Raw genomic sequence first — 24,833 nt, 5'->3', positions numbered from 1 at the left:
CCAAGTGCTACTAGGCTTCTTGCAAGCCAGGTTTTACATCATCTGATTGTGACATAGAATCCTCAGATGCATCACCAATTATGACGTCTCACACCCTCTCCTGAAGCCGTGGCTACTGCACATATCTCAGCTATACTAGGTGGTGAGAGACCGGTAGCGCACGCACTGGCCCTGGGCTCCCCAAGACAGGGCGAGTAATCGCCCCTGCGTTCCAAGTGCCAGTAGGGGTGCCTCTATCTCAAGAAAAGAAGAGGCCTAACCCGAAACATGAGCATCTTTTTTCTCCTAATGACCTGCGTTGTGTTTACCCTGATGTATATCTTCTGGAAAAAGCGGTTCCAGGTAAAGGATATGAGAGGGGGAATGCGTGTGTTTGAAATATGTGGGTTGGGGAGTAAGGCAGAAAGTAAGGTAGAAAGACAGTAAAATAAGAACTGGTCTCCTGTAATGGTGTTTGCATGCATGTGATGGAAATTAGAAGAAACTAGACGAATATGTAGATTGGGAAGTAAGACAATAAAAGGAAAATAGAATTAACTTTTCAGGGACATACATGGGTATTTCCTGTGTGTGCACACAAAGATAAACACACACACACATGTTCATATATCCATTATTGGAATTAGATAAAGAAATGAAGCTAGATGTGTAAATAGATGGGGGTGGGGTTAGAAAAGAATAAATGGTAAAACAAGAATTAAAGGGAGATAACCTCATTCTTCTCACTCTAAAAAGAGCCAATCTGTATTTCCCCCTTTTCCACAAACCCTGGGTTTTGACCAGTGATTGGGCAGTTGTGGTCAGTTGTAAAATAATCCTGAGTTAATCAAGAGAAATTGTAAACTTTTCATACACCTGGAGAAAAAAGGATTGATTCACCACATCTCATGTTAAGAAGCTTTTCTTCTCTCACTTTTACTTCTCCAAGTTCTTGTTGGCTTCTACCATTTTGTCACCATCATTGTGGAGACTTTCCAGACATCCAAAATACCACTCATGTCTAAATGTGCATATCCCAATATTTAAATTTGCAAAAGGGTCAAAGATAGGGCCCATGTGTTGACTACTTCTCAAGAAATGTAAGAAAAATATGGCATTTGGTCTTATTAGGGTACTTTCATATTTTTTTCCTTAATCTGGGCAAAACATACTTTCAAATCAATGTTATTTCACCCGTTTCCAATCTCTAGCTTTTAAATGAGATAGCTCATTTTTTGGTAAACTCAATAAACTATATGTGTATAATTTCCTCTACAGGGAAACACTGGTGAAATGGCAACTGATTTGGAATTCCCCAAATCACCTACATCATCACCTGAAAGCAGTACTGATACTCTGTCAGTCAACAGCCTCTCCCGGGATATCTTCAACAGTTTCCCACATTCAGTGGCTATACAGAAGCGTATACTGACAAACCTCAGGATGGTGGAATACAAACTAAATGAACTGGAACATTTCCTAAATGTCAAGGGTACAAATGGTACATTGACTCATCGGAAATGTTCAAAGATTTCCAATTGTAAGCAGAATAAAAACAATCATTAAATGCACTTTTGATTTTACATGCCTATGTGTTTATTCCAAATGAATTATTTAAAATGGAGAAGATGTAAAGTTAGATACCGTTTTAAATATTTATGGGCTTGTTTATTTTAATGAATTGATTACAAATACTTGGTAATATATATTTTAATGGTGAAGAAAAACAGTTTAAAAGGAAGCGTTTTCTTTTTTCTTGCACGCTGCAGTAAAAGTGATTATAATTTCTTTGAAATTTGATAAAACAGATTTCTTTAATTGTGTACAGTATAAAATACCAGTCATTTTCAAGTTTGTATTAAGTTAGGTAAAGTTATTTGAAACGTCACAGAATATTGTTCCTTGCTATTGCTGAACCTGTGTAATGGGAATAGAGCTTACTAGACACCCTACAATATATCACACACTCTAACATATGCTGTTCACAATTTGAAGATAGTGACAATCCTTAACTATTCTTTGTGCTAAGCATTGGATATTATTTCCTCTTTTTATCCCTTTATCCCACTTTACTCAATCAGCTATTCTTTCATTAAACACATACCCAAATCTTGGAATTGTAAGAGTCACAATAAGGAAAAACATGTTTTTTTTTTTAAATTGGAGAAAATCTGACATTTAAAATAGCACCAAAATACAGTGATAGAATGAGTCTAACGTGTTTGAGTAAAATTAAAGTACTTGTGTGTCTGAACTGGGGCTTGAACTCAGGGCTTCACACTCTCCCTTGACTTTTTAGCTCAGGACTGGCATTCTACCACTTGAGCCACATCTCCACTTGGATTAAAATTTAAAAAAAAATTTCTACACTGTACTCAGTCATAGAGGTCAATCAATAGTTTATAAAATCCAGTATGTATATGGAATTATTCTCTTGAAGTTCACTAATAGTACTTGAAAACACTAAAACTATTAAATGAATTCCTAATATCTGTATATACATAGCATCTGAGGTTGATCAAGAATACTTATTTATCATTCTTGACACCCTTGCCCCTGAAAATAAATTACAACCATAAATTAAAGAAATACCTTAATTCCTTGCTCTAATATTCATTTACAAATAAGAAGAAATGGAATTGAAAGTGTTGCTGAAAAATATTCTTGCTATTGTTGTCACCTCTATTACCAAGTACCAAAAGCTAAAGGTAGTTTATGTGATTGATTCTTATACTTTTTGAATCACAGATTCTTTTGATATTTTGATGAAAACAATGGACTCTCCCTAAAAAATAATAAAAGGATATTCACCTGCACACAGGAAATATCACATATAATTATTCCAGAAGCCTTGCTGAAGAACCTGAAGAGTTGCTGAAATGTTCCTTATATATTTAGGTAATGTTTACTATCCCAAGCTGTGCTCTTTAAACCAATTTTCTATGACACATAATCAAGAAAATAAAACATAAAATTTTCATTCTTGACAAGTTTGACAACCTTACTTTCTATTAGTATGCAAATCACTGCCATTCATATGCAATAACTTATTCACATGAGACAAAATCATTCTCCTTGATCTCTTAGGCATATATCACTATCATAAAATGCTAGATTTGATTAAAGTCATTTTATAATTAACATTTGAATCCACATCCTATGTGCAATTAAACCTTATACTCTGAGAATACTCCTGAGAACTATTCATAATTTTCGTGAAACACAATAGAAATTATGAGCTATACTTTACTCCCAAATACAACCAAAGGATGAAAGGTAGTATGCAAAAAAAAAAGTATTCAAACTTTGGTATTACATTTTCTAGGTTTAGCCCTTAGTAATCATAGGATAGTTACTTTTCTGTCTTATTTCACTATTTGTAAATTTAAAACATGGTGAGCAAGTTCACATAAAAAGATGAGTCCTAATAAATTCACAAAGTTTTAAATATTTTTGCATTAAAACATTAGACTACAGTCTTCATACAGTATATTTCCACATATATTTCTAATTAAGTGAGGTCTTTAGTTTGAAACATTTTCTTTTTTACTGACTGATTTCCATCCCCATCTGATGAAAAGGTAAGTTTGTATATTAAGAAAGCAGAAGCAAGTACTATCCTTACATTTACAAAAATAGAAAATAATAGAACTTCTGTCAAATTGGTACAAAGTAAAGCTTTCAATGTATTACAAAAACATGGTGGTACTATTTACAAAATGTCATTGTAAAACAGTCTAGTAGGTATGTATTACACAAATAGGTAATCTTAAAACAAATATAAGCATATTGCTAAGCATTAATAGATTCACATTTTATATTACAGTCTTGTGTGAGAAAAATACACATCACTCTATTGTGAACATAGCACATATTTTTCTACTCAATTAACATACAAATAAATAAAAATTTCCCTCCTCTAAAAAATCACATTATGCAACAATCATGTTTTAAAATGAGATCTCATTCTGGTTTTCTACTGCCACTAATAGTTGGTATTTCATGGTCAGTCTCTTTCTCAGTCTGTGCCATGTCTTTATATCTCTCTCCACGATGTTTTTCCAGGTATGGACCCCAGTTAGAAGCTGGTCTGCAGCAGCTTACAATACGCTGAAATTTAATAAAATTTTGAATGTAATTACTATCATCTGTATACAAATATTAAACTGAACTACTTTATGTTAAATAAGTTCATTGTTACCAAAAATGAAATAGCAAGTCATAGAAAAGTAAAAAGTGAATCTTTATAATATACAATTTGCTAAGAAATTATAATCAAATAAATTATTGTTAAGACTTATGTATATAAATTATGTAAAGTATGTAAATGATGTCAGGTAGAATGTGAGCCTTTAGAATAACTGTGTCATTACAGATATATTTGCTGAATTCTTTTTTATTTTCATAAATCTTTGATTATATCTTTTCTGTAGTGTTCATCCTGGGGTTTGAACTCAGAGCCTTGGCCTGGTAGTCAAGTACTTGCCTACTTGAGAAATGACTCTACCCTACATTTACTGAATTATCATGCATTATCCATCCTGGCCTTAGATTGTGGATGAGGTGAACATCTAAGCTACTGTATACTATAATGTTCCAACAACAAGGAAAAGAAAGCTCCAAAGTCAACCCACTGATTGGATGACCTTGAGAATGTAAATCTAAGATGCCTGAGTTCACCTTGTCATTGTTCTAGTAAAAAAAAGTAGTAACTCTATTTCCTAGACCTCTATGAAAGCATGTTTCAAGTTCTCCACAGGGTAGAAGAAGTTTTACTATGCTTAAACAGTATAAGCATACACATAATTCTTGTAACTGGATAGAACCTTAACAATTGAGACTAGAAAAGGCTAAATAAGTAATTAAATAATTTGCTTTGTGAGATAATCTTCCAGTATAACTCTGGACAAGTACAGAGATCATAAATGTTAAAGTTGAGCACTATAATAGAGTCTGAGCATTCAGCAACAAAAATTAGACTCCCACCAGGAGGCTATAGTCTAATACAGGGAAACACACAAATATATAGAGAATATGATTCTATGGACCAGAAACATGATTGTTTCAGAGACAGAAGTCGAACAAATGATTCATTTGATATCATAAAAGTCTTATATTACTGGCATGTAACTAAATTTTTCTTCTTTTTTCTCTTCATTTATACTTTACATAAAGTATAAAAACCCAATGTGCTTACTTGAAGGATGTTTCCTTTAGCTTGAACTAGTTTGACAATAGCCACAATTGGAATCCAAATAATGCAGAAAATAATCATGCACCAGCCTAGAGCAACTCCCCAATCAGGGTAAGGAATTTGAGCATATTCAGGTCTATGAAATGTCACCAGTGACCATATAAAAATTGCCTGTAAAAGTACAATATGGAAAGATAAAATTAAAGATTAGACTTTATGGTAAAAATGATTAGTGTTTTGATTCCATTACTTACTTATCAAAAATAATGAAAATAAAACTATAATTAAGGAACTAATACTCCAGTATATAAAATGAACCAAAATTCTTCCATAATTAATACTTCCATATATTTACCAATGATATGAATACTTGTTCAGCAAATATTGCAATAAAATGTTTTATTATCTGTTATACTCAAAGTAAAATAAATAAATTAATTACTGAAATTTTTAAAGTTTAAATTTATTTTAATTTTAATTGAAATATAGCATGACACATACCATGTTATGTTTTGATACATATATAGGTTAAACATTTATTTCCTCCAACATCATTTTATGGTGAAGAGTTTCAAAATCCTTTCTTCTTTTTCAAATGTACAGACATTATTTTATCTATTATATCTAACATAATTTATTGTGTAGTAACACATCAAACTTATTACTTGAACCTTACTATAACTAAGTACCTATTTATCAGTATGTCTTTGATCCCCAACACATATCCACATACTTCTAGCATTTGGTAACTACCATTTTACTCTCAATTTTTACAACATCAACTTATTTAGATTGCTCATCTGAGTAAAATCATATGGTGCTTGTCTATCTGCACCAGAGTTAGTTCATTTAACCTGATCTCTAGTTCTCTCTATGTAGTCAAAAATGACAAAATATCATTATTCTTTAGGCTTAAGTAATATCCACGGTATGTATCACATTTTCTTTATCCATTCATCAGTTGGTGGACATTTAGGTTATTTCCATTTCTCAACTATTCTGAATAGTGCTGCAATGACCATGGCAGTGTAGATGTTTCTTGAGCATACCAATTTCTTTTTGTTTGGATGTGTACCCAAAAATGGGATTGTTGTTGAGGATGTGGAGATAGGAAATCTTTACACATTTAGTCAAATTGTACATCAGTGTAAGTATTATGGAAAAGTGTGGAAGTGACTCACAACTTAAAAATAAAACTACCATATCATCCAGAAGTGCCAGTGCTAAGTATATACCCAAAGAAAATCAAGTTATAGTAACATAGTTTGAGTTTGTCCTATCAGCTAGCCTGCATATATATTAATTCAATCACTGTGTAAAAGTACATTCTAGGCATACTTCTCTCCTTGATAAGCAATTGTTTCTGTTATTCTCCACTACACAGACTACCCTTTTATGCCTATCAAAACACATGTGAATTTAAATACACTCTACTGGAACATTTTTGCTAAAGTATATATCACTTGGAGACATTTACTGAAACAAAAAAGTTCAGCACAAAATCAGGGACTCTGGTAAAAATATGAACCCTAAAAGATAAAAATAATTCTTTTTTTAAACCAGTATAGTGCTTAACCTCAGAGCCTCAAGTGTTTGCTCAACTTGCCTGCACCTCTTTCTTGATCGTAACATGATCTACCACTTAAGCCACATTTCCACTTTCAGCTTTTTGATGGTTCATTGGAGATGAGTTCCATGCACTTCTGTGTCTGTACTGATTTTGAACTGTGATCCTTAAATCTCACTTTCCTGAACAACTAAAAATACAAGTGTGAGTGACTAGCACCTGGCTAGAGAATACAACTATTTTTTTGTCAGTTGTGGAATTTGAATTCAGGACCTGGATGCTGTCTCTGAGTTCTTTTGCCCAAGACAAGGTCTCTACCACTTTTATCCACAGCTCCATTTCTGGTTGTAGAGTGGTTAACTGGAAATAAGAATCTCACATGGAATTTTCTGCCCAGGCTGGCTTTGAATCAGGGTCTTCAGATCTCATCCTCTTGAGTAGCTAAGGTTACAGGCGTGAGCCACCAGTGCCCGGCCATGCAAATACTTTAATTCATCATATCGAGTCTCAAACTGCTCACTACTTGAAAGTGATAACACGATGTTAAAAATAAAACCTAACACCTTATAAAAGCAATCAAATATGGTACTTCAGATATAACACAAATCCTGAATCAAATTGCTTGATGTCTAATGAGAACTAAAACATAACTCCAACGTCTTTAGCACTGCTCCACTCCCATCATTAACTCAAGACTATAGAAGTTCTCCAGCTCATGAAATTAAAATTTCAGCACTCAGCTTTTTGCTTTCCTGGACTGTTATTTGACATTTTTAATGTTTTATGTATCACATCTCCTCAATCAGACATCATTTGTTTTCCTTCAGTTCTTAAATATTACCAATTGTTGGATTTATCAGCATAAACCACTGCCTGCAGAAGTGTTGATGCACTGATGTCCTTAAAGTTTACCTGGCCTTTATTGTTTATTTCTTCTCTACCTGGCAAAATTGTTAAGAACATTATTGACATATCAGCATCTCTCTGAGAAAATGAGAAAAATCATACATTTTGTGTGTGTGCCAGTCCTGTGGCTTGAACTGAAGGCCTGGGTGCCATCCTGAGATTCTTGTTTTCTCTCAAGGCTAATGCTCAACTTTCACTAATGAAGCCACAGCAACATTACTGGCCTTTTTTGATGGTTAAATTGAAGATAAGACTGTCAGGGATTTTGTTGCCCTATTAGCTTCATATCATGATCCTGAGCTCTCAGCATCCTGAATAGGTAGGGTTACAAGCATTTATTCTAATGATGTGTTTATGCTATTAATAGTATTAATAGTTTTGAGTTATTGATACCTTTTCAGTCAATAGGAAGCTCTTATTTTATCAAACAGTAGAGGTTTAAGCCCATGGGCTCAAAAATCATCACTAAATGGCATTGTAATTTAGGCAGTTGCAGGCATCACTCAGGAACAACATAAAACCCAAAAATCATTCATTTACAAGTTATTTTCATTGTCTTTAATGTATATTATTCCCCAAGTTTCTGAGAAACAAAAGTATGGTTTTTAAAATATCAAGCTCATGCTATATGAGTACTCACCGTCAACAGGATCGGCGTAATGACAAACCAGCAAGCTCTCCACCATAGCCAGAATATCCACCTCTTTGCTCCAAGCATCATTTCTATATCTTCAATGAATCTGTTCCCTCCTGAAGAAAACAATGTCAGAGTATATTGAGCCCTTACTCATTTCCTCAAATCATGTCACCTAAATTATCCTTCTATTATCTACAATTTTACTATATCACAGCAACAAATTCTATACTTTCAACTACATTTATAATACATTTTGATCAATACATCATGCTTTACTACTAGTAATTATTAATAATATAATTACATAAACCTAATGAAAATGAAAAATGAACTTTTAATAAAAGTCATAAATCATTTTAGAGTCAGTAGTTACCATAAATCCAGATGATTCCTATTATTTCCAGTATAGCTGCAATCAAAATGCCCCATCCAGCACAGAAGTGGTCAATTAGATGAACCCAGTAAATTCCAGCCTACCAAAAAACACCAATTACTTTCAGGTATATTTGAATTATTTTTACACTTGACATTTGAATTATTTTTACACTTGATGAAGTGTTCAAATAGAATCTATAATTTGTACTTAATACTAATTACATGAGAACAAATCTTCCTTTCAAAAATACACAAATGTGTGTTTAACTAGTTCAAAAACCTTTCTACTTTTTTAAATTGGGAAAACATGAATATGTGGAATAGCTGATTTTCATTCTGTCTTTACATGCTCCAGACAGCCACCCAGAAATGAACATTGCATGCTTAAAGTCTCATTAATTTGTAAAATTATCATGATTAGCCTCTTCTTCTGCAAATATATACTCCCTAGTCAAGTTACAATAGAGGGAAATGGGCTAAAACTGGAAACATGCACACACTTGTCACTAAGCATCTCTAAGCCTCGGTATGTTTTATTTAGAATCCCAAGTTGCAACTAATATTTTGTCTATGAGAAGAGAAAAACTGTACTTTACCTGAGTCACACAGACAAGACCCAGGAGAAACAAAACCAAGCAGCAACCCAAAGTTATTGGAACTCTCATTTTCTTCATTGCACTGGGAAATAGATCTTGAATTGTTGTTGTAATTGTTTCTTCAGAAGAAAAAAAATGTTAAATTTGATCCAAAAGACTAATAAAAGAATTCAATTTGCATTAATCATATTTTCAAATATGTGTTGAGTGTACTCTGAGCCCCACCTTAAAACAAAACACCATATGGTCTGTTGTTTTAGGAACCATCACTTGAGGATTCTGACCAAAAGAGAATGTGTTTCTTTCTTTCTTCGTGTGTGTGTGTGTGTGTGTGTGTGTGTGTGTGTGTGTGTGTGTGTTTACTGGGTATGGAACTCAGGGTTACTTGCTCTTGTTCAGTGCTAGTGCTCTACCACTTGAGTCACACCTTCAATTTCAAACTTTTTGTTGATTAATTACATATAAGAATCTAGGATTTACCTTCTAAGGTTGGCTCTGAACTGTGATCCTCTTGAGTAGCTAATAGATAGGAGCCACCAATGCCTCTTTTTTTTATTAGTTAGTTGTTTGTTTTTTATTTGTTTATCTGTCTTATAAGGTTTTTCATTAATATCAGTCACAAAGTAACATATCTCTGGAGACTAAAGCAGTTTTAAAAAGAGTTAAAAGAAAAAAGGGGATTCAAATAGGATTTAAATCTAGGTAATATTTTAAAAGTATAGACACCGGCATGTCTTTAGATTTCAGAAATGTATGTGTTCATTAAACAGAGAACTAGCTAAGAACACAAAGGTGCATGAAATCATTGTATATTTGAGATGTTTTAGGGCTTTGGAACATAACCAGAGGAATCTAGACTTGCTCTTGAAAACAAAGTATCTAGAAAAATTTTGTGTAAGAGAATATGATGAAAACTATTGCATAGTTCCTAGCTGTGTACCTTAAGGGAAATTCCTATGTATACATAGAACAGTGTATAAGGATAGTTATTTCAGCTGTGATTGTTACTTTTTAAAGTAACAGTTTAACCAACTGAATACAAGAAATGGAAATTTGTGGTGTGTTATGGGGGTGGAAGGTCAAGGGGAGGATGGTAGAAAAATGGAGAGAGAAAAGGTAGATGAATGCATCATAATATTCAATAATTATATGAAATAAAACTAGGAAAATTGGGACAGTGGGGTTGGGAGAGATGAGGGAGAATGACAAAAGTAGTGATGTTCATCAAGATGCATTGTATAATAAACTGACATATTGAATGGTAACCCCTTTCTAAAACTAAAGATAATTTTAAATTAAATAGGGAAATTTAAATTAAATAGGGCAATCCATTGGGCAATAGATTATTTGTTAAATAGCTCTATATGTCCATGTTTTAATGTGGATTCATTTATATGTCTTTGTATATCAAAATAGTATGTAAGCTATGAGACTTCACATTTATGTGAAGTATTGAATATTTGTGCTAATTATAGATATATACAATGTATGCAGACATGGAATGAATATGGTAAAAATCGAAGATGATGTTTCCTCTCAGGAAAAACGTGAATTGTGTAGTATAAGACTTCAAGTTCATCTGTAACACTAAGCAATATTTGAAGAATATATGATAAATTATTTAGGTTTATTTCTTCAGAGAGTCAGCTCCACGAATACTATTTATTTTTTCTATTTCTATTCTTTTAATTTACATTTTACTTTGAAAATTAATTGAGAATGGTTATGCTTTGAATAACAGCTAGAGGGGGATGGTAGGAGTAAACAAAGGATACTTTTAGTAGAGAAAAAGTGAAGGAAATGTGGATTATGTTAGCACTGGGAGTATTCCTTACCAATTGTTGCAAACTGAGAATCGAGACCCAGAGTTAAAAGCATGAAGAAAAACAATATGGACCAAAATGGACCACCTGGAAGTTGGGCTAGAGCCTCTGGGTAGGCAATGAACGCCAAATCGAAGCCTAGGGGGAAAAATGTGTGATACTTTAAATTAGTCACCAAGAAAAACCAGATGTTTGGATACTTTCAAAGATTTTACAGAAGTCTTATCTTAAATAGGCAATGCAACCTATGGCAATGTTTATCAACTATATGATTTCATCTCTTAAAATATGTGACGTAGTTGTTATAAAATATGCTAATGTGAACATATGACAAGAGTTAAGCTACTAGTGCAAATTTTACATTTGGAATATTTCTCATGTAAGAATATATATTCTTTATTTATTTTAAACACAGTCTCATTGTATAGCCCAGGCTGGCCTCAATTCTAAATCCTTCTTCTCCTATTTCAAGTGCTGGGATTAACAAGCTTGTGATTTGGAAACAGCTGTCTTTTTCTTTTCTTTTCTCCTTCTTCTTTTTTTTTTTGCCAGTCGTGGGGTTTGAACTCTGGGCCAGGGCACTGTGCCTCAGCTCTTCAGCTCAAGGATAGCGCTCTACCACTTGAGCCACAGCACCACTTCCCGTTTTCTGAGTGGGTTATTGGAGATACGACTCTCATGGACTTTCCTGCTCAGGCTGGCTTTTAACCACGATCCTCAGAACTCAGCATCCTGAGTAGTTAAGATTACAGGCCTGAGCTACCAGCATCTGGCTGGAAACAACTGTCTTTAATGTTAAAAACCTGAATCAGTTCACTTTATCTTAGTCACAAATTCAAAAAGAGTACCATTATCTAGTAAGATACATATTAATATGGAACTACATTTTAATCTTCATTCCAAATGCTTACTCAGAATCCCTGAGCAATGCCATTTTAATTAGCTTATAGGTATCTGCAAAGTTGTATGTAGTAAACTATAAATTGAATCTTGTTTTCTATTTGATATTACCTTAATAGATGCTTTTAATTTTCTCCCAATTTAATTATGTGATCTTGCTTTAATTATTTTGTTTCTCTTACTTCCCAGAGGACTGACCTGGGATTCCTAAAACTCAACTTTGAGTATAGGTGCTATCATTTCCTGGATATTTGACCTTATGTAACACAAAGATAACATTTCTGTACATCAGTACACTATGAAGAACTCTACTTGAATCCCTTCTAGTCCTGACATTCTGTCATCATTCACCAATAATTCTATCAAATGACATAAAATAGAAGTAAGTTTAATAAGGAATTCCTGCTTTAAGAATCCTGGTGTTTACTTTCTAAGAATATGAGTGTGTGTGTGTGTGTGTGTGTGTGTGTGTGTGTGTGCGTGCACACTCACACACACCAGTCCTGGGGCTTGAAGTCCAGGCCTGGGAACCGTTCCTGAGCTTTTTTTAATCAAGGCTAATTTTGTAGCACTTGAGCCAAAGTTTAACTTCTGCTTTTTGGTGATTAATTGGAGATAAGAGTCTCAGACATTTCCTGCCTGAGCTGGCTTCAAACAGTGATTTTCAGATCTCATTCTCTTGAGTAGCTAGGATGACATGTGTGAGCCACCAGCACCTTGTGTCTTCTTAAACAGTGGTTTTCTACTAAACTGTTGTCAACAAAGATCACACATTATTACAATATTAAAGCTAACTATATAAAATGGAATCAGAAAATATACTCTAAATCACAAGCATTAATGAGTATATGCTAGATTAGAATTTCATAAGTTAGCTACATTGAATTAATCAAAGTTGATAAATGTATAATTTTATATACCTGATTTTACAACTTGAGAGACTTCTTGTCCAGATATATGAGCCATGTGTCCCAAAATAGAAAAAATAGCAAATCCAGCAAACACACTAGTGAGGCAATTTGTCAAACAAACTACAATGGCATCAGAATAGCAGTTGTTATTGAACTTATTGTATGATGACAGAGCAACTAAGCCACCCCAAGCCACCGAAAGGGAATAAAATATCTGAGTTGCTGCATCTTTCCAAACCTGTAAGAGAAAATTTAGATTTTTTTAAATGCATTTGTATTTGTTTACTTTGTCCCATCACTAGATACTATGTTAGTAATGAACTATACAACTTGGGGGAAAGAGAAATGGAAAAAACTGGGAGAAAATGAGGGAGAGGAGGCATTGTTCAAAAAGAAATGTACTCATTAATTGATTTATGTAATTGTAAGTCCTCCATACATCACTTGTACAGTAACATTTTTAAAAAACATATTTGTATAAAATGTTTTCAAACATAAAACAAAATAAGCAACCAAGAGTTAACTCCTCAGCTTAAGAAATACAATGCTATAGTTTTTCAAAGCCTTTTTGACCCCTCTAAGAAAAAAATGTAAAGGCCAAACAAAGGATGAGGCAACAATGCTTGAGAAGAAATGTACTCATTATCTTGCCCATGTAATTGTAACCCCTCTGTATGGTATTTTCACAATAAAAAAATGCGAAATGTTGGAAGCCTAGTCTTATATTATAATATCAATTCATAGTCAAACTACATTAATTCATTTTATCTTTTGAAATGATCTAACACATAGACGGTGATCAATTTGAACTTCAATTTTATTTCTATCTGTTTGCCTCTAGAAATACTCTTTGGATTGGAAAACTTGCCAAAGTTAGAAAGGGGTAGACCTAAGGCAAATGAAGAAATAAACTAATTTCACGTATGGACACATCAATGTAAATTAACCTCCAATACTAAAATAATAAAGTCTTAAATAATTTAGACTTATTGTGGTTAATCATTGAATGAAAATTGTTAAGCACAATAAAAGGAACTCAAAACTAAAAATTGACATTTCAAGCTTTAAAATGTAAATGGCAGGTTTCAAGACTAAGACATCATCAATTTGAGAAAGTTCCACAGAGAAATTCTACATCACATAATAAAATATTCAATTATAAATATTTAGAAAACACTACTGTGAATGCTGAGCCCCCAGGTCTGATAAAGAGAATTGGAATGCCATTCTTTGACTCTCATAAAGCTGGGAGCAGCCTGAGAAAGATCAATTGCTTCTAGCCTTACATATACCCAAGATTCTGCCCTAAATGTGAGTTACTCAGAATCCAAACTTTCTTGGACCATGAAGTTAAAGGCATATACAAATTGTGATGGTTTGCTACTTGCCTCCCCTTCCTAAGATAAGAAAGTCACTTATCCTAGGATTATTTCACATGCTGATGACTGTAACTTCACAAAGAGATTGAGATCTTACTTTCTGCATGTATTCCTCTGTCCGATAATCAATAAAGACCCTGTTAATGAGGGACCTTGGGAGAAAAGATTAATTACCTATAAAGGAAAACTAATTAGAATCACCTCAGATTTCTCAGCAGAGGCAATCAAAGCAAGAAGAGCCTGGAATGATGTATGCCATGCCCTAAAAACAAACAACTATCAACCAAGAATACTGTACCCAGCTAAACTCTCCTACACAACTGAAGGCCAAATAAAAACCTTCCATAGCAAAGAAAAATTGAAACAATATATCGACACCAAACCAGCCCTACAAAAGATTCTTAAAGATGTCCTACACATAGAAAACCAACAAGACCACAATAAAGGCCAAGACACTGCAAACAAACTGAGAATCCAAGAACCATAGCAAGAACCTAGTTTTTGCAGCCCCAAGAAGGTGGATAATATGGCAGGAACTCCCAAATACCTCTCAGTCTTATCTCTCAACATTAACGGACTTAAGCTATCCAATTAAGTGACATAGACTGTCTAGTTGGATTAAAAAACAAGATCCTTCTATCTGCTGCCTTCGGGAGTCACATCTTGCCCGTAAAAAAAACACATTTTCAATATTAGAGGCTGGAACAAAATCTATCAAGCAAACGGCCCCAATAAACAGGCAGGAGTTGCAATCCTAATATCAGACAAAATAGACTTAAAAGTAAAATTAGTGAGAAGAGATAAAGAAGGTCGCTACATACTAATTAAGGGATCTCTACTTCAGGAGGATATTACAATTCTAAATATCTATTCGCCAAACAAGGGACCACCCAAATTTATCCAAGAAACACTACTTGCCCTCAAATCCCACTTAGATCCAAAGACATTAATTGTAGGGTTTTTTAACACACCACTCTCCCCACTAGATAGATCAACTCAGAAAAACTCAACAGAGAAACTGCAGATCTAAACAGCTGCATAGATCAACTAGATTTAACAGACATCTACTGAATATTTCACCCAGCAGCATCAGAATACATGTTTTTCTCAGCAGCACATGGAACATTTTCTAAAATAGACCACATTTTAGGCCACAAAGCAAACTTGTCCAAATTCAGAAACATTGAAGTTATAACTTGCATTCTCTCTGACCACAAGGGAATAAAATTAGAACTCAACACCAAAAGCCACCAAAGAAAGTCCGGCATCACATGGAGGCTGAACAACACTCTGTTGAATCACGAATGGGTCATGGAAGAGATTAGAAAAGAAATTCAAATGTTCATGCTATTCAACAAAAATAAGCACACAAATTACCAGCTCCTCTGGGACACAGCAAAGGCAGTACTCAGAGGCAAGTTTATACCTCTGAGCTCCTACATCACCAAATTGGAGAGATCTGACACCAACAATCTAATGACGCATCTAAACCTCCTGGAAAACGAGCAGCAAGATAAACCCCAATCCAGTAGACTGAAAGAAATAATTAAAATTAAATCAGAATTAAATGAATTAGAATCCAAAAAACCTATAGAAAGAATCAATAAAACAAAGAGTTGGTTCTTCGAAAAAATTAACAAAAATGACAGACCCTTAGCAAATCTTATCAGAAAAAGAAGAGAACACATCAAAATAAATTAACTCTGGTATGAGAATGGAAACATCACTACAGAAATAACCAAGATTCAGAACACTATAAGGGAATACTTCTCAAAACTTTATGCTAATAAGTTTGAGAACTTGGCAGAAATGGACCTTTTTCTAGCAAATATTGACATGCCAAAACTAAACCAAGATGAGTTAAACTATCTTAACAGGCCCATATCAAGCATTGAAATAGAAACAGCAATAAGAGTCCTCCCAGCTAAAAAAGTCCAGGACCAGATGGTTTTACAGCGGAATTTTACAAGGCCTTCAAAGCAGAGCTCACACCAATACTCCTCCAACTCTTCAATGAAATTGAAAGAGAAAGTTCACTACCGAACACATTCTATGAAGCCATCATAACCCTCATCCCAAAACCAGGCAGGGACTCATCAAAGAAAGAGAACTATAGACCCATTTCTTTGATGAACATTGATGTAAACCTTCTCAACAAAATTTAGGCCAATCAACTTCAACAATTCATCCAAAAAATTATACACTACAATCAAAAAGGATTCATTTCAGGGATGCAAAGCTGGTTCAATATATGCAAATCAATTAATATTATTCATCACATCAACAGGAGCAAGGATAAAAGCCACATGTTTATCTCAATAGATGCAGAAAAAGCATTCGACAAGATCCAACACCGCTTTATGATGAAGGTTTTGGAAAAATTAGGAATCCATGGAACATTCCTCAATACAATAAAGGCTGTATATGACAAACCTACAGCCAGCATTATACTTAATGGTGAAAAGCTAAAGCCATTTCCTCTTAACTCAGGAACAAGACAAGGATGTCCACTATCTCCACTTCTCTTCAATCTAGTATTAGAATGCCTAGCTACAGCAATAAGACAAGATGCAGACATAAAGGGGATCCAAATAGGGAAGGAAGAAATAAAACACTCCCTCTTTGAGGACGACATGATCTTGTATTTAAAGAATCCTACAGACTCCACTCCCAAATTACTTGAGCTGATTCAAAACTTTGACAAAGTAGCAGGGTATAAAACTAAACCCCCAAAATCAATGGTTTTCTGTATGCCAACAATGAGAAAAGTGTGGCTGAATTTAGGAAAGCAACTCCATTTGTAATAGCCCCACAAAAAATAAAATACCTAGGAATTAACCAGAGAAGTGAAGGACCTCTACGATGAAAACTTTAAAAACTTGAAAAAGGAAATCAACACAGAACTTAGAAAATGGCAAAAACTCTCATGCTCCTGGAATGGAAAGATTAATATTGTGAAAATAGCAATACTTCCCAAGGCTATCTACAAATTCAATGTGATACCTATCAAAATTCCAACTTCATTCTTCAAGGAAATAGAAGAGGCAATCCAAAAATTCATATGGAACAATAAAAGACCCCAAATAGCAAAAACACTCCTCAATGGAAAGAACGCTGCTGGACGAATATCAATACCAAATTTCAAACTCTACTATAAAGCCATAGTAATCAAAATAGCTTGGTACTGGCACAAGAACAGACCTCAGGACCAATGGAACAGAATTGAAAACCCAGAAATGAACCTACAGACCTATAGCCATTGAATCTTTAATAAGGGAGCTAAAAAAATAGAATGGAAGAAAGACAGCCTCTTCAGTAAATGTTGCTGGCAAAATTGGTTAATTACTTGTGGAAAACTAAAGCTAGATCCTTATATATCACCCTGCACCAGAATCAACTCCAAATGGATCAAAGACCTGGGAGTCAAAGCAGACACTCTGAAAACATTACAGGAGAAACCCTAGGTCTCCTTGGCGCAGGCCAAAATTTTCTTAATAGAGACCTGGAAACACAACGAATCAAAGAAAGGTTGGACAAATGGGATTGCATGAAGTTGCCTAGCTTCTGCATGGCAAAGGACATAGCTAGCAAGATCAATAGGAAGCCTACGGATTGGGAGAAGATCTTCACTAGCCATACAACGGACAAGGGTCTCATATCTAAAATATACTTGTAATGCAAAAAATTAAATCCCCAACAACAAATCCTCAAAGAAACAACTGCCCAATAAATAAGTGGGCTAAAGACTTAAAGAGAAACTTCTCTGAAGAAGAAAGAAGGATGGCTAATAGACACATGAAGAAATGCTCAACCTCCTTAGCCATAAAAGAAATGCAAATCACAACCACATTAAGATACCACCTCACCCCAGTAAGAATGGCAAATATCAAGAACTCTAATAACAACAGATGCTGGAGGGGATATGGACAGAAGGAAACCTTACTGCATTGTTAGTGGGAGTGTAAACTTCTTCAACCACTTTGGAAATCAGTATGGAAGTTCTTCCAAAGACTCCACATAGAGCTCCCTATGATCCAGCAATCCCACTTTTGGGCATTTACCGAAATGTTTACAAACAAGACCACACTAAAGCTAGCAGCACAACTATGTTTATTGCAGCATTATTTACCATAGCTAAGATATGGAACCAACCCAGATGCCCCTCAGTAGATGAATGGATCAAGAAAATGTGGTATATATACACAATGGAATTCTATGCCTCCATTAGAAAGAATCACATTGCCCCATTTGTTAGGAAATGGAAAGACGGAAAAAATTATATTAAGTGAAGTAAGCCAAGCCCAAAGAAATATAGGTCCCATGGTTTCCCTCATTTGCAATAGTTAGTATATGTATGAGTCAAGTAGAAAAGGTCAGATAAGGTGATGTTAGGAAAATGAACCCTAAGATATGTATTTAAATGTTTTTTGTCTTTCATGCATTTGTTTCTTAAGCATTTACATGATTATTTCTTTGTTGCTTTGTATGTCCCTCCCCCACAATATAACCCTGCTTTCACTGTATTTGATGTCGGTATAATTTTTGGAGGGGAAGGGGAAAAACAAGACGTTTAAGTAAGGATACAGGTGGACCCGTTGCAACAATGAGAAGTACAAGTTGTCATGTTGAATAAGAACTTTACAAGTTTGGTGGGCGGGGGGGAGGGTCGGGGGAGTATTGGGTGGGAGGTGGAGGCTTGGAAGGGATGGGAAGGGGAAACAAAGGAGGAGGCTACAATGCTTGATAAAAAATGTACTCATTATCTTGCCCATGTAAATGTAACCCCTCTGTACAGTTTTTATCATATTAAAAAAATTAAAAAAATGAGGGACCTTGGGGCATCTGTTGCTGACAAGAGGCACAGGCCCCCTTGGTTCCCCTAAACCAGTTTCATGGTCCAGTTTCCATCACTGCCTTGCTCTCTGTCCTGCTAGGTTAAGGTGCTCATGGTGGTTTACAACACCACTGGCTGGAAATTAACATGAATTCTATATAGAAGACTATATAGCTCTACTAGTTCTAGTTTGGCAGATAACATTATTGCTTAATTTTTTTTTTTTTTTGTCGGTCGTGGGGCTTGAAATCTAGGCCTGGACACTATCCCTCAGCTCTTCATCTCAAGGCAAGCACTCTACTGCTTGAGTCACAGCGCCACTTCCTGTTTTCTAGTGGTTTATTGGAATGCGTCTCACGGCCTTTCTTGCCTGGGCTGGCTATGAACTGAGATCCTCAGATCTCAACCTCCTGAGTAGCTAGGATTATAGGCGTTAGCCACCGGCGCCCGGCTTGCTTGATTGTGATATAAGAGTATGAGTTTCTAAATTACCAGAGGCTTAAAATATACAGTTTGTAAATGTTGTCTACAAAAACAATGAAAACATTCTTAGCTTGTATCCATAGGATGTTTGTATCTACAGTACACTACTATTCTTGCTCTCTTCCTCCAAAAATTGTAAAATTATCATGTGCCATGACATAAGCCATTATCTACAGATATGCCAAAGTTAATAAAGCTACCTGACTCACATTCATTGCGCATATTTATGTAAAAATTTTATATATAGAATACTTAGTCTATGTTAAATTTCTATTTTAGCTTTATAATACAGTAGACAAAAATTGATCTCACTTTTGGCATATTAATATTTGATGATAATTAAATGTATAATAGGGGGCTGGGAAGGTGGCTCAGTGGTAGTGCTTGCCTTACATGCATGAGGCCCTGGGTTCGATTCCTCATCACCACATAAGCAGAAAAAGCCAGAAGTGGTTCTGTGGCTCTAGTGGTACAGTGCTAGCCTTGAGCTGAAGAGCTGAGGGACAGTGCCCAGGCCCAGAGTTCAAGCTCCACGACTGGCAAAAAAATAAGTAAAATAAAATGTATAATAGGGCATGAAATTTTCAGCAAAGAAATATCCTTTTGAAAATTAATAATCCTTCACTGCTACTAGTCAAAGAGAATCAGTTATGTTAATGAAAAGACTTAATCTATTACTCAAAACTGAACATGAATATAATAAGGGAGAGTGAGGAAACCAGTGGAGATAGAAGGAGAGAGTGCTGGGGAGATACAATTTTTTTAAATGTTAGTATATATTTTTTAAAGATTATTATTGTAAAGGGGTTACAGTTACATGAGTAAGGTAATGAGTACATATCCTATTGAGCAGTTACCACCTCTTTTGTTTTTCCCATACCATCCCTTCCCTCCCGACCTCCCCAACTCACCCCCCTACCCCACTGCAAGTTGTAAAGTTTGTTTTCAAAATAGTGTCTTCTACATCTCATTGTTACAATGGGTCAACCTGTATCCTTTATTTCAGCAAATAACAAAATGCTGAAATAAAGATGCAATTTAAATATACTGTAGACATATATGAAAACAGAGTAATGGAGCACATTCATATTATATTTTCAAATGGTGAGAAGTGTTAATTAAGAATAATGGGATGAATATGATCATATATGTCTATGTGTGGAACTATAACAATAAAACCCCTTTGTACAATTTTTACAATGAATAAATATTAAATTTGAATTTTTCTATTGATAAAAGTTATCTCATTCACAGGAGAGGACTACTGTCATATACACAGTAATATCAGACATCCTGGTGGCCAGAACTCTTAACATTCAACTACATGTTCTAAATATTTTAGAAGAATTGTTTAGGAGAAATCATTGTTATGCTTTATGATTTTAATTTTTAATGTTTATATTATCACAATTTTTAAAAACAAGTTTAATTTATATTCATAACACAAATTAAATTTTATTTTCTAATCTTTAAAAAAATAAACTACATGTTCTTTTGCAAGCTACTGTATCATGGTATTTACATGAAACAAAAGGATTTCAATGTTTTCTATTAAGGTTTACATTCTCTGTTTATTTTAAATCCAAATTCTTACCTCAGCTTCCTTAAGTTTTGTGAAATTTGACTGTGTTCCAATATAGTATGAAATGCCTTTTGATGCACCCTCCAGAGTTGCACCTCGTATTAACAAGATAAGTAGGACAAAATAAGGGAAAATGGCTGTAAAATATACCACCTAACAAATAAAAACAACCAAAAGTTAGTGTAATTCTAAAATCTTGGCACAGTTGAATGCAAGTTGAATGATTAGTCAATTGAGATTAGTAAAATAAAATACTAGAGATTTCATAAGATTATTAATAAGTCTGATGATTCCTTTATCACAGTGAATAGAATTTCACATTTCTCTCCACTCTCAGAGGATCTATTCGCAAAACACTGATGTATGAAGCAATATCTCACAGTTTCATGCTGTAAACAGCAATACATCGGCAGTGATAACTTGAGATCTAGCTGAAATACTTAAGTATGTCCTTGTAGAAACATCAAGGGGACAGAATGTCTTTCATCAAATTATTGCATTAAGATGAAAATTATTTAAAATCCTACAATAGTACAGTGTCATGTCCCCCAAAGAAGGAAAATATCTGTGAGTGCATGTCCAAATTCCATGAAAGTTTTATTAAATAGTGAACAATTGTTATTTGAAGCTACTATTAAGAGCATTGATAGCACACATTCAAACATACTGCTGCGGTCCTAGACCATACATAGTTCCAATTGAACAAACTGTCTTTGTAGCTGGCTTTTCATTAATGTAATTTCTTTGATCCATAGATGTCCTGTGTTTGATAATATGCTCAGGGGAGATTATTTAAACAAGTCATCCAATGGCCAATAAAAATTAATTGCCTGGGTAAATGGTATTTAATGGACTCTTCCAATATTAATACCAAAAACGAACCAAGAGTTTCAAAAAATGTTCAACTGAAACATGTTGGAAATTTCCACTTGGGTTGTGATATTCATGGTAGTTTTACAATATAAGCATGTCTCATGAATTAAAGGTGCTAGATATCATAACAATAATAAAAAGATATTATCCTGCTATTACTGTTTACCTGCTTTCAATAAACTTTAATAGTAAAAAACACAATCATTTTCCTAAATACTGTATAACTCCTCAGAGGGAACTTTTCATATTGTTCTTTGAAATCATCATTACACTAATGAAAAGATTTGGGATTTTTTACTTTTAGCAAATGTTGGGAGATTGAACTTAGGGCCTTGCACTTATTAGGCATGTGCTGTACCACTTAAGCCACTGTAAGTTCTGCAAAATAAAAATATCATACTGGGTGTATGGCTAAGTGGTAGAGTGCTAGCATTGAGCAGAAAGGCCAAGCAAGAAAGTGAAACCCTGAGTTCAAGATCCAATACTGGCACAAACCACAGACTAATACATGAACAAATAAAGAGGAAAAATATGACAGATTTTTTAATTTAAAGAAGCCTTTTTGCTGCGAAAAGATGAGCCCATTTGTAAAGGTTTTATTTAGGAAAATAAATACCAAGTCCTCTCTCTCTCTCTCTCTCTCTCTCCTTTTCTCTCTCTCTCTCTCTCTCTGTTTGTCTCTGTCTGTCTGTCTGTCTCTCTTATAAGAGTAGTCCCAATATTATTGCCCTATGCATAGTGGAATTCAATGTTTCACCTATGCATAGTGGAATTCAATGTTTCAAACCAAACACTAAAATACTATATAACATTCAAGATGCTTATTATTATAGTGGGACAAATTTTTTAATATAGTTAAGCTTCAATTCTGAAAAATTATACAACTCTTGCATTAGATTTTGCTTTCTTGTTAACAGTAGCAGTGATCTAATGTATTTACTTTAAATTAGAATGTCTACTTTAAAAGTTCTCATATAATTGAATGAAAACTATTATAGACAAAAATACAATGAAATTGGAAGGCCACAACATCATTATCTGAAGCACTCCCTATATTACCTTGCCAGAAGACTTAATTCCTTTAAATAGTGCTGCTCCAACTATGAGCCAAGCCAGAAGAAGACAAAGTGCTAGATACCACACAATTACTCCAGTTTCATCCATTCCACTAGACCGTTGAAGTGCCACTTTACTGAAACACAAAAGTCCTTTTATGAACACAGAATCATTTCTTTTTAAATTATTGAACTTTGGGGTCTGTTTCTTCTAAGGGAAATTATCATGAGTAATGTATCTGATTAATACAGCAATGTCCTGGGACTCTTTCATTGATAGATTCTATTCTAGGAAGGCACAAAAATAATACCCTTAAAAAATTAAGCTCTGGGGCTGGGAAGGTGGCTCAGTGGTAGAGCACTTGCCTTGCATGCATGAGGCCCTGAGTTCGATTCCTCAGCACCACATAAGCAAAAAGAAAAAAGCCGGAAGTGGCGCTGTGGCTCAAGTGGTAGAGCGCTAGCCTTGAGCTGAAGAGCTGAGGGACAGCGCCCAGGCCCAGAGTTCAGGCCCCACGACCGGACCCAAAAAAAAATTAAGCTCTGAAGAGACCTGTATTCATCTATGGAATTGTCACTATCAAATCCTCTCATACTAATGTATGCTAATGTAAAAATAAAAAATGAATGTATTTATAAACTTAAAAGTCAGGCTAATCACAGCCAGTCTAAATTTCTAAAACCTATAATGAAAAAAATCTACTGGTTTCATGTATGATTTTTCCCTTAATATTTAAAACTTTTACTGTGAAGAAATTAATCATATATCCTCTGTCTTCAGTTGACTCATCATTATATTTTTTCTCAGAATAATAAAGAAAACATGTTAAATTGTATTAGATAGTTCCTTCTTCCATACTTGTACATATTGCCAAATTCAAAACATCCCATTATTCATCTTTTTAAAAGGTTTCCTGATTTTTCTCTAACAATACACATGGATCTAGACCCTCAATTCTTGATGTTTACCATTTCAAGACTTAAAGATTTTAGAGTGACACTATAGAAGGTAGGATGAAGGTTCCTTAAACAATATAAATAGATCTACCATGTTCTAACAATTTCTCTATTGGGTATATACTAAAAGGGAATGGTTTTAGTGTATGGAAGAAACATCTGCATTCTGAAGCTTGGGAGCACCATTCACAACAGCCAAGAAATGGAAACAGCTTTGATGTCCATCATATGATTAGATAAAAAAGGTGGTACATATATACAATAGAATTCTATTCTGCCATATTCAATAATGAAATCCTCTCCTTTGTACATCAAGCTGGAAGTCACTGCATTACATGAAATGAGCCAGACAAAGAAGACAGTACTTCATGATCTCACTCATTTATGGAATGTATAATGCTGATCTCATAGAAGATGAAAAAAGAACAGTGCCACCAGAGGCCAATAGGTACTATTTTCACTAAGCTACAATTAGACAGGAACAAGACAATGTAGTATGCTGTGGCACAGCATGGTAACTATAACAATGCACCTCACATTCAAAAAGCTAAACAAAGAGATTTTGAGATTTCACCATAAAGAAATGGTGTTAGAGATGTTATTGAATATTTATTTAATCATCACACAGCATATTTATGTAGCAAAACATCACACAGTCTACCATTAATATGTATCTTTTAGGTTTAAATATGTCAGTTAAACATAAGGTTTAGGGTCTTAACATGAGGCTGAAGAGCTCATTAAACAATAGAGTCATGTATATTAGCTAAGAGTAATGGATA

The 24,833-nt window shown here is 34.4% G+C and overlaps 2 protein-coding genes across 2 annotated transcripts in view; one reads left to right on the top strand and one right to left on the bottom strand.

Moving 5' to 3' along the window:
- Positions 1 to 267: 267 nt before the first annotated feature.
- Positions 268 to 1,545, top strand: Ct83 (cancer/testis antigen 83). Its single transcript, XM_013019741.1, has 2 exons — positions 268 to 342; positions 1,258 to 1,545. The coding sequence occupies exons 1-2, from the start codon at positions 268 to 270 to the stop codon at positions 1,543 to 1,545; spliced, it is 363 nt and encodes a 120-aa protein (XP_012875195.1).
- A 27-nt stretch (positions 1,546 to 1,572) lies between these two features.
- Slc6a14 (solute carrier family 6 (amino acid transporter), member 14) overlaps positions 1,573 to 24,833 on the bottom strand; it is a 32,701-nt gene continuing 9,440 nt past the window's right edge. The window contains exons 6-14 of the mRNA XM_013019866.1: positions 23,099 to 23,231; positions 21,179 to 21,319; positions 12,898 to 13,126; positions 11,090 to 11,215; positions 9,255 to 9,373; positions 8,657 to 8,756; positions 8,287 to 8,396; positions 5,177 to 5,344; positions 1,573 to 4,089 (exon numbers count right to left, since the gene is read on the bottom strand). Of these exons, the coding sequence (XP_012875320.1) occupies positions 3,943 to 4,089; positions 5,177 to 5,344; positions 8,287 to 8,396; positions 8,657 to 8,756; positions 9,255 to 9,373; positions 11,090 to 11,215; positions 12,898 to 13,126; positions 21,179 to 21,319; positions 23,099 to 23,231 (1,273 nt within the window). The 3' untranslated portion in view covers positions 1,573 to 3,942. The remainder of the gene's footprint in view (positions 4,090 to 5,176; positions 5,345 to 8,286; positions 8,397 to 8,656; positions 8,757 to 9,254; positions 9,374 to 11,089; positions 11,216 to 12,897; positions 13,127 to 21,178; positions 21,320 to 23,098; positions 23,232 to 24,833) is intronic.

The sequence above is a fragment of the Dipodomys ordii genome, unplaced genomic scaffold (assembly GCF_000151885.1).
Source record: "Dipodomys ordii isolate 6190 unplaced genomic scaffold, Dord_2.0 Scaffold47, whole genome shotgun sequence".
Lineage (NCBI taxonomy): Eukaryota > Metazoa > Chordata > Mammalia > Rodentia > Heteromyidae > Dipodomys > Dipodomys ordii.
This window is presented reverse-complemented; position numbering and strand designations above follow the sequence as displayed.